Source organism: Nothobranchius furzeri, chromosome 17 (assembly GCF_043380555.1).
Source record: "Nothobranchius furzeri strain GRZ-AD chromosome 17, NfurGRZ-RIMD1, whole genome shotgun sequence".
In the NCBI taxonomy this organism is placed as follows: Eukaryota; Metazoa; Chordata; class Actinopteri; order Cyprinodontiformes; family Nothobranchiidae; genus Nothobranchius; species Nothobranchius furzeri.
This window is the reverse complement of record NC_091757.1, coordinates 43,337,356-43,353,240: the sequence shown is the minus strand read 5'-3', so window position 1 is coordinate 43,353,240 and position 15,885 is coordinate 43,337,356. Positions and strand designations below refer to the sequence as shown.

General features: G+C 39.1%; 1 protein-coding gene across 2 annotated transcripts in view; it reads left to right on the top strand.

Annotated features, from left to right (window-relative positions):
- The window catches only part of rasa1a (RAS p21 protein activator (GTPase activating protein) 1a), a 33,255-nt gene that overhangs the window by 7,759 nt on the left and 9,611 nt on the right, over positions 1 to 15,885 (top strand). For both annotated transcript variants that reach the window (XM_015972485.3, XM_070546086.1), the window contains exons 2-6: positions 6,966 to 7,118; positions 13,263 to 13,398; positions 14,982 to 15,052; positions 15,528 to 15,645; positions 15,803 to 15,834. In XM_015972485.3, the coding sequence (XP_015827971.1) occupies positions 6,966 to 7,118; positions 13,263 to 13,398; positions 14,982 to 15,052; positions 15,528 to 15,645; positions 15,803 to 15,834 (510 nt within the window). The remainder of the gene's footprint in view (positions 1 to 6,965; positions 7,119 to 13,262; positions 13,399 to 14,981; positions 15,053 to 15,527; positions 15,646 to 15,802; positions 15,835 to 15,885) is intronic.

The following is a 15,885-nucleotide window of genomic DNA, read 5'->3' as shown; positions in this document are numbered from 1 at the left end:
ACATCCTCATTAAACCCAGTGGCCCACACTGATTTATTTATTTAGCTATTTTGGATTTGGTGGCGTAAACTCAAAATATGCCAATAAAGTCTTTACTACAAATGTTAAGAAATCTCAAAGTTGACAATTAAATGGCTAAATAAAAAAAATCTTGTTGCTGTATCTGGAGTTTTATCGAAAGGAAAATCATTTTGAGGATTAATCTTCTGATTCATGCAGCCATAGGATCAAGAAATGAAGCCTTTCTGAAACAGGATATGAATTTTACATTTAATGATGCCAAATGGGTACTTGGGGTAATTTTTCATCTTAAGGATTCTTAGCCAGTCTGGTCATTTCATGACCAAGTTCCTCCATCTTTTTCTACTTTTGGCAAGTGATTGGGATGCTTTCAGAATACCAAACACTTAGAGCTGTTTTCTTTTGAAGTCTTAGGTGTATTTCCCTTATTCATAAGAATCTGAATTGAAAAACAGCCATCTGCTTTACTATTTACTAAATGACAGTTAAAGACTAAAAGCAGACAATAAAATGTTTGATTAAAATCATGTTAATAACAGTTGTAAACGTCCCCGATTGGCTGCTATTCCAAATAAAAAGCTCTTGAGGAATATTATTTGGAAAGATGACAGAGAAGCTTATCACTGATGTAATGGTGTTATTTCAGGAAGGCTTACTCACAGCAGGAAAGCAGAGATGTTGGATTACGGCCCTGCATGTGTCTTGGCATTGACATTATCATGGCTGGTTAACATTTATGCAGAAATCACTTGTTTATTGCATAGAAGTCAATTTCCCATCCCGATCTGTTAATCTGCTGCTCGATTAATCCCTTCTCTTCCTTGATACTAGTGTGTGTGTGTGTGTGTGTGTTTATAGGCATATTTTGTTTTTGGTTGAATTTATAGTTTTAATCTGATTAATAATTGAATGCACTTAAAATGTCAATTTGTATTTTATTTATTGCAGAATTAAGCACGTGTAACCACTTCAGTGTTTCCCTTTACATAGGCGTAGCCGTGGCGCCCCACCACGGCTGAAATCCCAGCGCCACGCCTACAAGATTCCAAGTTTTATTCATTTTTTATTTTTTGCTCCGTTTCCCGAAGAAGCAGCGGGAAGTACTCTGTTGTTGCTTGTGATCACAGCCGGCAGGCAGCAAGGAGGAGGAGGCAGGGCAGGGTGGTTACAGCTAGTGATGAGCTGGATACTCGTTTCAGACTAGTATCCGGTACGGATAAAGCATTTTTGACGAATACGAGCATGAAACGAGTAAAACTCGTAAATATCTGTAATCGGGCTGAAGGAAAATCCTCATTGGGTAACTGACTGTCTTCACGCTCTGTGATTGGCCAGTCACATAGCGCGCTCACCCCTCCCTACACACAAAACTGCAGCCGGGAGCTCAGTCCGTCCGGCCCATTCACGCACACACACACAGTAACGGATCTCTCTGTGGTTGCTTCACTGTTGCTCACGTTGCTTCAGTGCTCCCTAGGTTTTCTTCAGCTCGCCTCTTTTTTGCTTGAATATTTAAAGTTGTTTTTTCGTAACGTACGTGCATTTGACAAGACAGAGCTGAAAACGGCTCGTGCATGCATCGGTCACTGCCTCCGCTCTGTTTTTTTTTTTATTTTTTTTTATTATTATTTTAACTCTCTCCCTCTCTCTCACACACACGCACACCTCAATCAACATTGTTTTGTTTAACTGTGTGTGGGAAAAATACCAACAACGTTAGGAAAAAATCAGTTTAATTAAATTAAAATAAAATTGTTCTAGTATTTCATATTTCCTAGTTCCTACTGCATGAGTTAAGATGTATTAATTCATGCACTTAAATATTAATATTCTGATTTTATTGAAAAACTTGTTCTGTTATAGATCCTTTACTATTGTGATCAAAAACATTTTATCTCAATTCTGAGGCTGCTCTGTAAATAGTTTTCAAATAAACACTACACATAGCAACTTCTGATCGATCCATATCAATTTCAGATTTAAAATAATGTATTGATGTAAACCACACCCACTAATCTCCAAATAATAAGGTGCATTCATCTGTGTATCTCCTTTGATCCGCATTAGTGATGTTTTCAGCACCAGAACATTGAAGCAAAGAAACAGATTCCTGAGTTCATGTTAGTAATTTTATTTATTAGGTGCATCTGATCTGTTCTATTTTTCTCTGAAATGAGATCAAATCAGTGCTTCTATGGGTTGTCTCCTCTCTGCACTAGAAAAAAATTACTTTATTATAATGTTCACTGTAATGCATCTTGATGTTCTTAACAAATAAATTAAATCAAAGATATTGGTCAATAATGCCAAATATGTAAATTTGTGTTTCAGTCATTTTTATACTGACTTAAAAATACTTCATTAAGTCTACTAAGCAGGGGTGTAGAACGTTTTTAATAGGGCCAGCCCAGTAATGATCTTGGACCAAAATAAAGGGGGGCAGAAGGAGATGTTTTTCCAGACGCCAAGAAAAATTGAATGCCAACCCCCCATGCAAAGTGTGTCACTGAGAGTTTCGTTTATGTTTATGTATTTAGCAGACGCTTTTGTCCAAAGCGACTTACAAGTGATAATCGGCATGTTGCTCTTGAGGCTAACAACAACAATAACAACAACTTGACATCAATGAGTGCGTTTACATGCAGCCAGTAACCCTTTTAAAACCCGAATATTCACAATAACCCGGTTCCGCAGGTCCATGTAAACACAGCCAAAAACCCGGATATGCTCATAACCGGGTTTTTAAAAACCCGGTTACTACACCTGGGGTAACCCTTTTCTAACCCGAATGTTTGGTCGTGTTAACGCATATCGGGATATCCCCATCAAAGCGTGTGTTCTGCGCATGCTCTGTTCGCAAGGAATCTTGGTCTTTTGAGTAGCGAGACGTCTTGTATGCGCCAGAACACCGGAAGTAAACATCAAGTTGGGAGCAACATGGCGAGTCGCAGCACAGCACCACACTTTTGGAGTGACGAGGAAACTAAAGTGCAAACAAACGCGTTCGCTATCTCTTCCGAACTGGGAAACATGTTGTTTTCACGGATACCGGAACAAGAAGAACCGGAAAAGACGCATATTGCATCTGGACGTAGTCCATACGTCCTGACGCTACCCCAACGTCCGCATTTAAATCGGGTTATGCAAGTTAGAGGTAACTCTTTCTATTTATGCTTGTAAACGGGTTATTCTGATCAACTCAGAAACCCGAATACCGACCATAACCCGATCATAACCCGGATATTGGCTGCATGTAAACGTAGTCAATAATGGAGAGGAGGGAACAAAGGAGTGGACGGTAGAGGGGGGATGAGTGCAGGGAGGGTGCTAGTTTAGAAGATGCTCTCTGAAGAGCAGGGTCTTCAGGAGTCATTTTAAGCTTAAAACAAAAATTATTTTTGTGCAAATATTGGTTTATTCACCTTTAATAACAGTTATTAAAATGCAGCAGTTGCTGGATTGGTGCAGTTCAAAGTGGAGTGCATCATATAAAACAATATTAACACAAAGGTGAGACGTGTCATAATCCCCCCCCCCCCCCAAAAAAAAAACCCACCACCACCACAGCTGGAAAAATTCCTAGAGGAAACACTGCATTTACCAGGTAAAGTTGTGTAGTTGACACATAGTTGAAGTCTGTTGCATTTAAACAAAGTTCACAAGATTTTCTGGGTTGTTTATGTGGATTTGCATGCAGCAGAAATGGTGTATTTTTGTACATTTTTGGTGTATATATGCCACTCCTTGCCTGTTTGTCCCTGCTCGTCAGAAACCAATAGGCTGCTTGCTCAGGATGTGTGCTTTTATGAGAGAGAAAGTGGAGAGAGTAAGAGAAAGTCAGAGCAGGATTAAATGGGAGCAAAGAGCAGAAAGCCATAGTCTGCTTCAGCGTTTGACAGATTAACAGGGTAGGTTTTTTTGGGGAATATCTTCTAAAGGATTATAGCAACAAGACTTAACCCAATTATCAAATTAGTGGAGCTAATTAATCACCTAAATGTATGAGTGTGTTTGCATCATTGCTTCTTCCTGTTAACCGTCCATGGATGCTGCTGAATCAGTTTAATGACAGGCGATGGCTGTATTAAGGCTTCACATGAGGAACATCCTAACGCCTTGTATGGATCTACAACACATGGCTTTTTTTTTGCTTGGTACGTTGGAGGTCACTATCTTTACCAGGCCAGCAGTGGTACCGGTGGAGTAGGTGTACCTTGTTGTGAGACTTCAAGGGACAAAGGAGGATGATACAGCAGAAGATGAACTCGGCGTAAGTGAGCCATTATTGCTTCAAACGCTCAAGATTAAGAGCAAAACTAGGGTTTTAAGTCATTGACATGAGATAAATTATGGCTAAATGATGAGGAGAGCTGCTGTTAGCCTAACCTGATGTGATCAGCCTGTAGTTTTATTACAAAACCTTTCTTCTCTGGTGTTGGGTGCTTTTCACTTCACTCTGATCAGTGTTTTACTTAACGAAGATGCTAAACACTGCTTCCTCATCAATGTAAGAAATGACTGCAAACATTTGCTCCATGAACTTCCAGTGTGGTTTATTTGCCGCTAATCCGTGCACAGAAAATGCTCACATTGTTGAACCCTGCTGACCTAGCTGGGCAGCTGTATAGCCGTAAGATCACACGGCTGCAGTCGCAACAGAAATTATGGTTTAGTGGCAGTGACACCTAATCAGTGTCTTTTGCTAGTTGCTTCATGCAAGGCTTTATTGTTGAACTAAACAATGGTGTTTTTGTTATTTCCATGTGCAACTCATTGCTTATGCCATTGATTAAAAAAACAGCTTGTGACTCGAACAGAAAAATGTTTCATCTCATGTCCTGCTCCACATTTAATGAGTTTAATAAATTAATTCGGGGGCGGACTTGTCTTTCTTGTGAAACAACCCATCTACACTTTCCATGTTAGGTTAGCTCAGAGATTTGTGCATTTGTTTGTTTTGACTTTCAAATTGATTGTCAGCTTTTTTGGCAGAATTAATTTCTAAATTGTCTTCAGACGGCGCAAATGATCACGACTGACTGATAACATGGATGTAATGATAAGCAAACTGTTCATTACGAAAGACAATTTAGGCAAAGTTTATTTTACATATTTTAGTTTTCTAATGCACACTGCATAAAACCTACAAATGCTTATTCTAAGAACATCATTGTCCTTTTAGAAAGTCCACAGCTCATCTCAGATGCATGGCTAATGGACAGTAATGTAGTCTTTCATAACTTTTTGATGTGACTGTATGTCTGTTGAGATGTTAAAGCATGATTGCACCCACCACCCGTCACACACTGCACCCGACCCCTTTGGCCCCTCCCACGAGTGGTGAGCCCATGGGAAGCGGGGCCCACGTTTCCTCTTCGGGCTGTGCCCGGCCGGGCTCCGTGGGTGAAAGCCCGGCCACCAGGCGCTCGCCAACATGCCCCACCTCCAGGCCTGGATCCAGAGGGGGGCCCCGGTGACCCACGTCCGGGTGAGGGAACACGGTTTCCATTTATATAATTCATCATAAGAGGTCTTCGGGCTGCTCTTTGTCTGATCCCTCACCTAGGACCTGTTTGCCATGGGTCACCCTTCCAGAGGCAGAAAGCCTCAGACAATTTAGCTCCTAGGATCATTGAGACACTCAAACTCCTCCACCACGGTAAGGTGGCAACCCATGGAGAGGCATGCTGCAGATTCATTCATAATTACAGGCAGAGTTGATGTGGCGTGACGAGTGTTCTGACATTCAGAGCTCACCACACTAAGATCAGACTCTTCAGACAGGACGTTGGCTTACTCTAGTGTCCATTTGTATTGGGAACATAGAATTGTACATCTCGCTGAATTTCATTTTCTAGCTCAGCAAAAGCTAGCTAGTTTCAGGAAATGCTAAAGAAGTGTGCATGTATATATATTTGCATTTATTTGCTTTACATTGGTTTTAGTACAGCAGAAATAATGTTTAGATTTGTAAATGGAGCAGAAAACCTGGATGGAAAGCCAAGCTTCTTGTTAAAGTCTAGCATCCTTCTGTCAGTTCAGATTCATGGTAAGTTGTGCATCGGATGGCAGCTGCAGACCTGGCTTTGACTGCTAGGATTGGCTCAAAGTAGTGGAAACTTTAATTGACCCTTAGGTTGTTTTTTATGTCCAATCATATAGTTTTGGCTATTACACGCTTGAAGGTCTTCTGAGTCAGATAAATTGTGAGTCTTTCTTGGCCTCATTCAAGGCTGGACATATGTGTATAATTGGAACAAGGCCAGTTTAGGTTTGTATTCCAGTTTCAGTTATTTAATTTTATTTCATTTTACGTAAATCGTTTTCTCTTTAAATCTTTATGGCTGAGCTGTGCAGCCCCCACGTGCCCCGCTTAAATTTTGTCAGCACAAAAATCCCCAGAAACACTCATAAATGTGCTCCTTCTTCCTTCCTTAGCTCACTTTCGTCATTTTACTGGAGGAAAGCATCTTTTATCCTGTTTACTTTACAACCACAGACCTGTATTCCCTTTAACCAAATGGAAGCTATGTAGGTCTCTTGTGACATAAAGTACAGCTGCACTTCATTCATGCTTTCACTCCTGGGTGTTTTTTTTTCTTAGTTGACTTCCCTCTGTTTTGAGAGAAGGTAATGACCTCAATTTGGAAAATCATGTGCAGTTTGTTCTTCCATCTGACAAAGCCCTGTTAAGTACAGATTGCCAAACCAGTATTTATTTTTAACTGTGGTGAAATGTTTTGTTCCAATTCAAAAACAGCAAGGCTTTAAAAGTAAACAGTCATTTTCATATTCAATGAGTTTAAATGACTTTTAAATTTAGCTTTTTAAAGACTTCATTGTCAAAATTAATTACATTGGCATGGTTGTTTCACATTTAGTATTTATATGAGCTTCAATCAGAAGTTTTTCTTTGCTATTGTTTCTCATCTTTTTACTTTCAGGTGGTACCATGGCAAACTAGACCGAACCATCGCAGAGGAGCGTTTACGCCAGGCCCGGAACGCTGGCAGCTACCTCATCAGGGAGAGTGACCGCCGGCCCGGTTCCTTCGTACTGTCTTTCCTCAGTATGACCAATGTGGTCAATCATTTCAGGTATGACATACAACTGAGATGCATGACTCTGATCCAAACAACTATCCCAGTTGGAATATTCTCTGGGAGCCTGTTTAATCCTTATCTTGCATAATGTCTTGCATAATATTGCAGACTCTCTTGTATAGACACATTCAGAGACTCCTGTTGCAAATAAGTGGGCATGTTTTGTGGAAAGAAATCATGACCTGATTTGACCCACACAGGGCAGACAAGGGAGTAGTTAAATTTGTCTTTTGTCTTATGGTTACATTTGACCAAAAAGTATGATAAACATTAAAGGAGACCTAGAATGTAAACCAGCATTTTCATTTTTTACAGCTTGGTTGGTCAAATGTAGCACGTCAAAGTCAAAGCTGTGTGTGACCTACTTTTGTTTAAATTAGAAAGTTGAAAAAGCAAGAGAAAAACCTTTTCTGAGCAAACCTTCCTTGACACGTCACAAGGTTACTACTCCTGCTACATCTACATGTTCCAACTCACTTAAACGTCGGCAATATGTAAACACTGGTCGACTCGCAGCAACGCTACCGCAGAGCCACGGTTAGCACTAGCTAGCTGTTAGCTTCAACTAGCGACAGTCTTGTTGAAAGAGAGAAAAACAAGCACTCACCTCTCAGGTTCCAAGATATACTGGTAAAATCCAGACTATAAATAAATGTCAGATAGATCCACAGCTTGTGGTGCTTTACTTCGTTGTTGGTCTGCAATCCTTCTACAACCCTTATACAAGCAGCCTGTCTTTGTGCTACACTCATTCTTGACTCACTGCTTCAGTGGGGACATTTTATTCTTTTCAGAACTTTATAGAACAAACAAACAGTATACAAAATCTATACAAATTTAAACACAGAACATGTGATTGGATGCAAAAATATGAAATAATTTATATGTAATGCCATTAGGGCTGCAACTAACGATTATTTTCATAATCGATTAATCTGTCGATTATTTTTTCGATTAATCGATTAATCGGTTTGTTATTGTTTAGCTATTTAACCTAGACAAGTGATGAATACATTTCAGTTAGGAAAAAGAAAAACATAAGAGAATTGTGCAGTTGACTGCAATCTATTTTATTGCACATGAACACAGTCAGTGGTGTAAAATGAGCTAAACAGTGCAAAATATCAGTCCAGAATAATTTTTTGGCATCAAAATATAACAGGTAAATTCCATAAAAAATAATGTAGAATCTAGAATATAGTTTGTAAGTGGTATGCATTGCTGGGGGTGAGTGTCTTGTTCCCCATGTAGTTGTCCATCTTTGCTTGTTTTTTTCTGCATAAGAAACACAAATAAACTGAATTAAGTACACATATAAAATAAAGCAGCACACACACTACAACACTAAATCAATATTATATTATTTGAATTAATTAACAATATACAGTGATGATCATTTATTTTGACAAAAATGTCTTGTGAGGCGTTTTACAGCATTAGACGGTAAAACAGCCTTTTAATAGCAAAAAAAAAGGACTTTCTGAATTTCTCCTGTATTTAAAAATTGAAAGTGTACAACTATGCCGCGTTATATTCACCTGGACACAGCTCGTCTGTATATTTTTCTCCGCGGAGTTGTCCTTTTTTGAATGAGGAACATAGTTATGGGTTTGTGCCGTTTTTCTCTTAACGAGAACATTCTTATAAACAGACGTGCTAAATTTGGCAAGCGCATGATTCACAACACAGAGGAGATTCACGATTGCATCTAGTCAATCAGAAGTAGAACACCGTAAACTGACGCGGCAAAAAAACATGTTTAACATCCACTATAACGAACTCAGCTAACACTAAGTCCCAAATGTGATCTGCGTTAGCTTGTTTATTTTCTGTTACTTACCGGACATTCCTCTGCTGCATCAGCCCCCACGTTTTCGTCTCAAATGTTCACTTAGGGATGTCGTGCTTCCGTCGTGCCATGGTTTTTGCATATTTTGCAGGTCACCGGTCTTTTCAAGGCATCTAGTGAAGTGCTCCCATACTCGTGAGGTTTTTGTCCGGGGTTTCTCTTGTTTTGTCGCTTCTATTTTTCTTCCGTATTTCTTGTTGATCCGCCATCTCTCACAGCAAGATGAGCGTCAGTAACGTGATACGTCATGAAAACCGAGGCCACTTATTGGCTCATTTCTTCTTCTACGGCTCCACTGGTAGATCAGTGGCTCATTACTGCCACACACTGGCGGCAAATTTAACAGATTGTAACCGATGTGAGATTGTGGTAAAAAATAGACTTTATGCGGTAAAATATGATTATTAAACAACTAATCGATGACTAAAAAAGTTGTTAACTATTTTAATAATCGATTATAATCGATTAAATCGATTAGTTGTTTCAGCTCTAAATGCCATTTTGTTAAAAGATCCACTAATCACTTTTATATAAGGCTTGAGTGGGGACTTAGTGAGAAACCCTGACTGTAGTTTAGTTTCTATTTTCACATATCTCTCTTTAGCCCCCCCAACACACACACACACACACACACACACACACACACACACACACACACACACACACACACACACACACACACACACACACACACACACACACACACAAAATGCTTGTTTTAGTTGGCAATTTCTCAGGGTTCCTGGGCCATTTTAAGGTCCAACAAAATTTGAAATGCTTTATAGAGGCTCAAAGATCAGTTTTAGATTACTGATTAACTGCATTCTCGATCTCCTTTAAAGTAGGGATGTTCCGATTGATCTGCCGCTGATAAAAATTGGCTAATTTAAAAAAAAAAACACATGATTAGCAAACTCAAAAGAATGCTTTTCAAAGCCGATCATACTAGCCGATCACCTGTCGCTCATACTTTTTGGTTGGCAGAAACCCTTTGTGTTGCATCACATCTCCATCTCGCCCTTCATGTAAAGAAACACATCTGCCGAACGTTCCATGTGGTATAAAGTTTGCATTCTTCAGCGATTAATATTGCATGGAGGAAGCTCGTTAAAATGTGTCAATACAGTGAATTTATCACAACTTTTAAGGAGCAAACTCCAGGCGGAGTAAAGTGAGTTTTTAAGGCTCACTGCAGAAATAAAACACACATGGAGCATCAACAGTCAAACGCAGCCACTCACCGACACTCATCTGAGTGAGTGTTACCGTCAGAAGGCTGAGCGAAAATAACCTGTAAAATAATTCATGTCATCATTCTAGATCAGCTTTTCTCTGTGGTGGACCACCCTGCGTTCTGGCCAATGGGAGCCGAAAGAGATAATAAGTACATAATTATAATAATAATAAATCTCACAACATGCTAAATGTGATTATTTTATTCTTCTTTTTTTTTTTTTTTACTTTTTGGTTTGTGGAGAGTCTTATTGTTTTAAATCTGTTAGATTGTTACTGGCAGTAGCAACATTTAAGTTTCAGTTTCCCTTTTGACTGATTTGCTGCTGCAGAATGTAGGTGTAGACTATCATCCTCTTAAATGTGAGTTATCTTTGTCAGCCTGAATAAATAGGGCTGCATGGTGGTGCAGTGGTTAGCACTGTTGCCTCGCAGCACAAAGGTTGCAGGTTTGAAACTTGGCTGCGGCCTTTCTGCGTGGAGTTGTGTGTTCTCCCCATGCATGCGTGGGTTTCCTCCGGGTACTCCGGTTTCCCCCACAGATCACAACATGCCCTATAGATTATAAATTGTAAGTCGCTTTGGATAAAAGCATCTGCCAAATGAATAAACATAAACATATATACCTGGAAATAAAACGCTTTGTTTCAGCGAAACTCCGCCCATGCCCACTTTGACAAAACGTGCCTACAACAGCGTCTTAGGTGAGTCAGTTGTACTGGCTATGGTAGTCCAGTGGTTAATGCATTTTAACCACTTCAATCCGAAATGTTTCCGTTTTGCCATGTGCTGATGTGGATTCAAATCCCGGTGGTGTCTGCAGTAATTTCATAATTTAATAGTAATTTAGTTAAAAGCTGAAGCAAATTTCATGCATTTATATTTAAGTTTCATTGACTATTTTCTGCAAAATATTTTGTCTCTAAAGATCTTTGAATTTGGCCATTTCCAAGCAGCATTTTAGTCGATTTACTCTGCTCACCTCACGTGGACTCACACTGGCTAAATAAACAAAGGAAGTAAGAAGAAAAACAGATTAGTCCTTACTTTTTAAACAGTTTACCAATAAAGTGTTGAGAACATGCTGGTAAGCGTAGCTAAAAAGAAAAAGAAAAAAGGTGCTGCTAAGACCAGGATGTGAACCTGCACAAAACTACATGCTAGCCTAGCACTCCAACCACTGCACTACCAAGTCTGTGTTGCATGATACCAGTCGCCTAAGCCACATATCCTCTGCTGGCCAGGGGAGACAGGTTTCAGACCAGAGACTAATTTCCAGGAGAGGAGAAGCATCATTGGTAGATTGTCGATCATCCTGGACATGATCATCAACAACTGGACTTTTCTGGTTATTCTCAAGACTTTTTGCCTCTCATCCAAGAGGCTCCTTCAGTTCTAAACCTTGGGTTGTGAATATAGGAGGCAGGGCTGCACAATTAATTGTAAAAAAAAAAAAAAAAAATTGTGATCTGAATTTATACTTATATGCAATCTCATTTCCAAATGACAACGATTTTAAGCAGTTGGCTAGATAAAAAAAAAGTACTCTGCTCTCTGTTGTGGTCCTTCTGTGGTCAACAATCATGTTGTCATGTTAAATGTTATATTTTGTTATTTGTGGTTTACATTTCAAAAAACGTACGTATTACCTACCTCTCATCACCTTACAAGCAGAGAGAACATTGTTTCAAAATTGTTATTTTTTTTTAATTATTCAAAAGTTGCGTACGTAAGAGATGACGAGAGAAATTTGTTTTCATGTTCACTGACAGCTGTTATGAAGTTGATGTGCAGTTAATAAGTGCAATAAATACTTATTTTGGAGAAAAAAAAAATTGAGAATCGTGATTTCAATTCTAAGCAAAAAAAATTGTGATTCTCATTTTAATTAGAATTGTGGTTCCCTGATAGGAGGCTTGGACATTGTGGTCAGAAAAAACAAAACACTGATTGTCCTGCAAGTCTTAATCTCTTGAAAATGAAAATACATGTTCTTGTCTAAATGAATACAGGCCATTTCATGTGACTGTTCATTTTCCCCCAGATTATGTAGTTTGTTGCACTTGATTCATGTCCAATCCATGTGATCGATATCTGTGATCTGCAGCAAAAATCCTGATTTGGGCATCCCACCATTAAAGAGGAGCTTCTGTCATGTTGTTTAGGCAGAGAATAGATTTATTACCAGAAGTACGTCTGACCCAGCTAAGATAACTTGTTATTTTGGGACTTTGGCAACAACAACCTGTTAGCAACAACCTGCTAGTTGGCAAACAACTTCCATTTATATAGATAAGTATGATCTTGTGTCTAAAATGGTTCATTAAAGCTTTTTGTTGTTGTTTGTAGCGATGGGAACCTAATAACGCTGAACTGTTTTAGGAAATGATTGAATTTGCAATTTTTATGGCAGAACTTGCGATTTCAATTCGATTTTCAATTTTTTTCAGTTTTTTTTCCACAATGTACATTACCATTTGTAAACATGACAGGAAATGACATGGTATAATCAAAACATTAAAAGCTATTACGCATATAATACAAGGTGGAAAACTGAATGTAAGAATTTACTTCAGATGTACTTTTTAACAAAAATCATGGGCTGCCTGGATGTTTTCTGGACCACCTGATTTTTTTCCCCTTACAAAAACACATAATAGCACTAAGTTTTCCTTGCTTTGAATTAGTAATCAGTTGTTTGTGCCATCAGAACAAATAAAACGTTTTTAAAATAAGAGAAGTTGTGGTTTCAAGTCTACTAAATGTTATTACGGTAAACCCCGTTCTGCTGTGGAAGCCAGAGACTCAGTCTCTTGGTGCTGAATACAGACACATACGACCACAGCGCTATTGATATCAGCTGAAGCATTTCATGAAGAAGAAAAATATGACCAAATGAGCAGCTCTGTCAGCTAAAAGTTGGGTTTCAGCTCCGGAAACACTTTTCAAACCAGAGGAAAACCTCGTATGTCTTGGATGGGATTTTCCTCTGCTCAGAAGTGAAAGTATGTTGTAAAGTACCTTTCCTGCCTCTAATTGTTGTTTTCTGCTCACAGGATTATCGCCATGTGTGGGGACTATTACATTGGTGGTCGGCGCTTCTCTTCTCTATCAGACCTGATTGGTTACTACAGCTATGTTTCTTGCCTTCTAAAAGGAGAGAAACTGCTATCACCCGTGGCACCTCCTGAGGTGAAATTGATTTTAGATCTAAGTACTGATTATTATTAGCATTAGTTAAGTTGTGCTAAAGGAAAGATATTGATAATAAGCCTCATCGCTTAAATCACGTGTCAGACACAAGGCCAGATGTGGCCCACAGAGCATTTTTATGTGGCCTGCGAAATAAATATCAACAATATATTAAAACTGACCTGCTGGCCTATTTTACCGCAAATACTACAACTCCCATGATGCTTTGCTGCGTTAGCACGGAGCCGAAGCGCCCCCTCCTTTGTGTTTTTTCCAGCGTCTGCAGCTCCGCTGTCTCGGACAAACTAAACACTCCTCTCACTCAGCCTAGAAACGGAGATTTTAACCACTCAGTAATGTGTTCACGACTGAAAGAGAAAGTTTTCCAACTAACTTCCAGACAGAGCTGATAGAACTCCAGCGAGCAGCGACACGCTCAAATCAGCATGACTCTGTGCCTGCTGTAGTTTTTATTTTTCCTCCCCGACACTCAACAACGTGGTCAAGCTGCTCAGATGCTGTCCATGTTCACCAGCACAAACCTGTGTGAGCACCGGTTGTCATCTAATGTTGTCATTATTATGATGAAGATGAACAAACAACAGGAGTCTCCTCCTCAGCTCAGGCAGGTATCTGGCTGGAACAGGTGAGCATCACAATAAATGAGTGGAGCAAAATGAGCTTTAAATATGTTGGTTTTATGCTCTTTTTCTGCTCCAAAACATGAAAGTTAACAGGTGAGATATTGCATTTTCATTTAAGATAAAATTATATTTTTGTTGTTGGCCCGTGAGAAAAGATTTAACCTACGGTAAAACAGGAAGTGGAAAGGCTGCAGATAGATGAATAGAATAGAAAATCCCTTTATTGTTCCTCAGTGGGGAAAGCTAGATGTCACAGCAGCGATGACGCTTATTACAGGAGGAAAAAAGAACAAAAAATAAGAAAAATTAATAAAAAACAAGAAAACATAAATCTTGAATAGATTTTAAAATGCTGAATATACCACAAGTAATGAATACCACTGATGTGTTTTATTTAAAATTGACTTACTCGTTTGTAATTTGGTTATTCCACATTCAGTGTTAATGCAAAAATGAGTTTGTTTCCAAATTAAAAAGTTCTAAATTGCATATATGTTGATAAAGAAAATGTACTAATTTGCCGTCACTTTTTCAAAAAAATATTACGTTCGGCCCGCCACTCCGTCCTAGATTTTCATTTTGGCCCAGTGTGAGTTTGATTTTTACACCCCTGGCTTAAATGAACTCATTGATAATTGGTCTTGACTAAAGTTATACATCTGTTTGGGATGACTTGTAAACCTTTATTCCTACTCATGAATTGTACAATCGAGTAATATTTTCACATCCTCCCACTCATTTTCCTCCTTTTGCCTTTAGGTAGTATTGATATTGTTCTTATGCAAAACTGGTTTTAATTTTATATTCTGTTCTTGGTTTAGTGCATCCTAGTAGGAGTTGTAGAAGCACACTTAATTTTGTTAAACAGGGAAATATTTCAGTCTTAAGAGAATGCTACAAGGTAAAGACAGAGTATATTTTAATTGTAAATTTCCACAGCCGGTAGAAGACAGGAGGAGAGTCCGGGCCATACTCCCATACACCAAAGTGCCAGATACTGATGAGATCAGGTAAGTGCATCATGCAATTTCCACATTACACTCAGAAAACAGCCTCTCTGTATCCAGCACATAGCTCAAAAAGGATATTTATTATTTAAAATTGGAGACAAACGGGAGGGATTTTGCACTTAAGGATACAGTCTTTCCCTACGTTGCTCACAACCTGATTCTGTGGAATGCTGCAGCAGCCTGCAAGCACATCATCTGACTTATTGAAAAGCAGTCTTGTTCTTGTCATTAAGCTGCAGTAGGCACTCTCACTGATGAGCCCAGCAGTTCCTGATTTCCTAAATCTGATAAACATCTGTCCAAAGTCAGCCCCAAGCTTGCCTGCAGCAATAGGCTTGAGTGTTCAGACATTTCTTACAGGACAGAGACACCTACTGGCTGTACTGTGGTACTATTCTCTAAAATCTTTGTTCATTCTTTTTGCACAGTTTTAAAATTCTTCCTTTAATGATATTAAGACTTGTTGTATCTCCAGCTTCCTGAAAGGGGATATGTTTATTGTTCACAATGAACTGGAGGATGGCTGGATGTGGGTGACCAATGTTCGAACGGAGGAGCAAGGACTCATTGTGGAGGACCTGGTGGAAGAGGTGGTAAGTAAAACCTCATGCTGAGGTTACTAAATAAAAAATGTACCTTTGAACAGTAAACGTTGTGCAATATAGATAAAATGATCTGAAAACACAAAGATGGTTGTACGGTAAACAATAGTGTGGAGTCCTGACACATGTCTGTATTTGGTATTTCCAGGGCCGGGAGGAGGATCCACACGAGGGGAAAATGTAAGCTTTGTTACTCTGAACTGACTTTTCTTGGTGACTTTATCAAGTAAA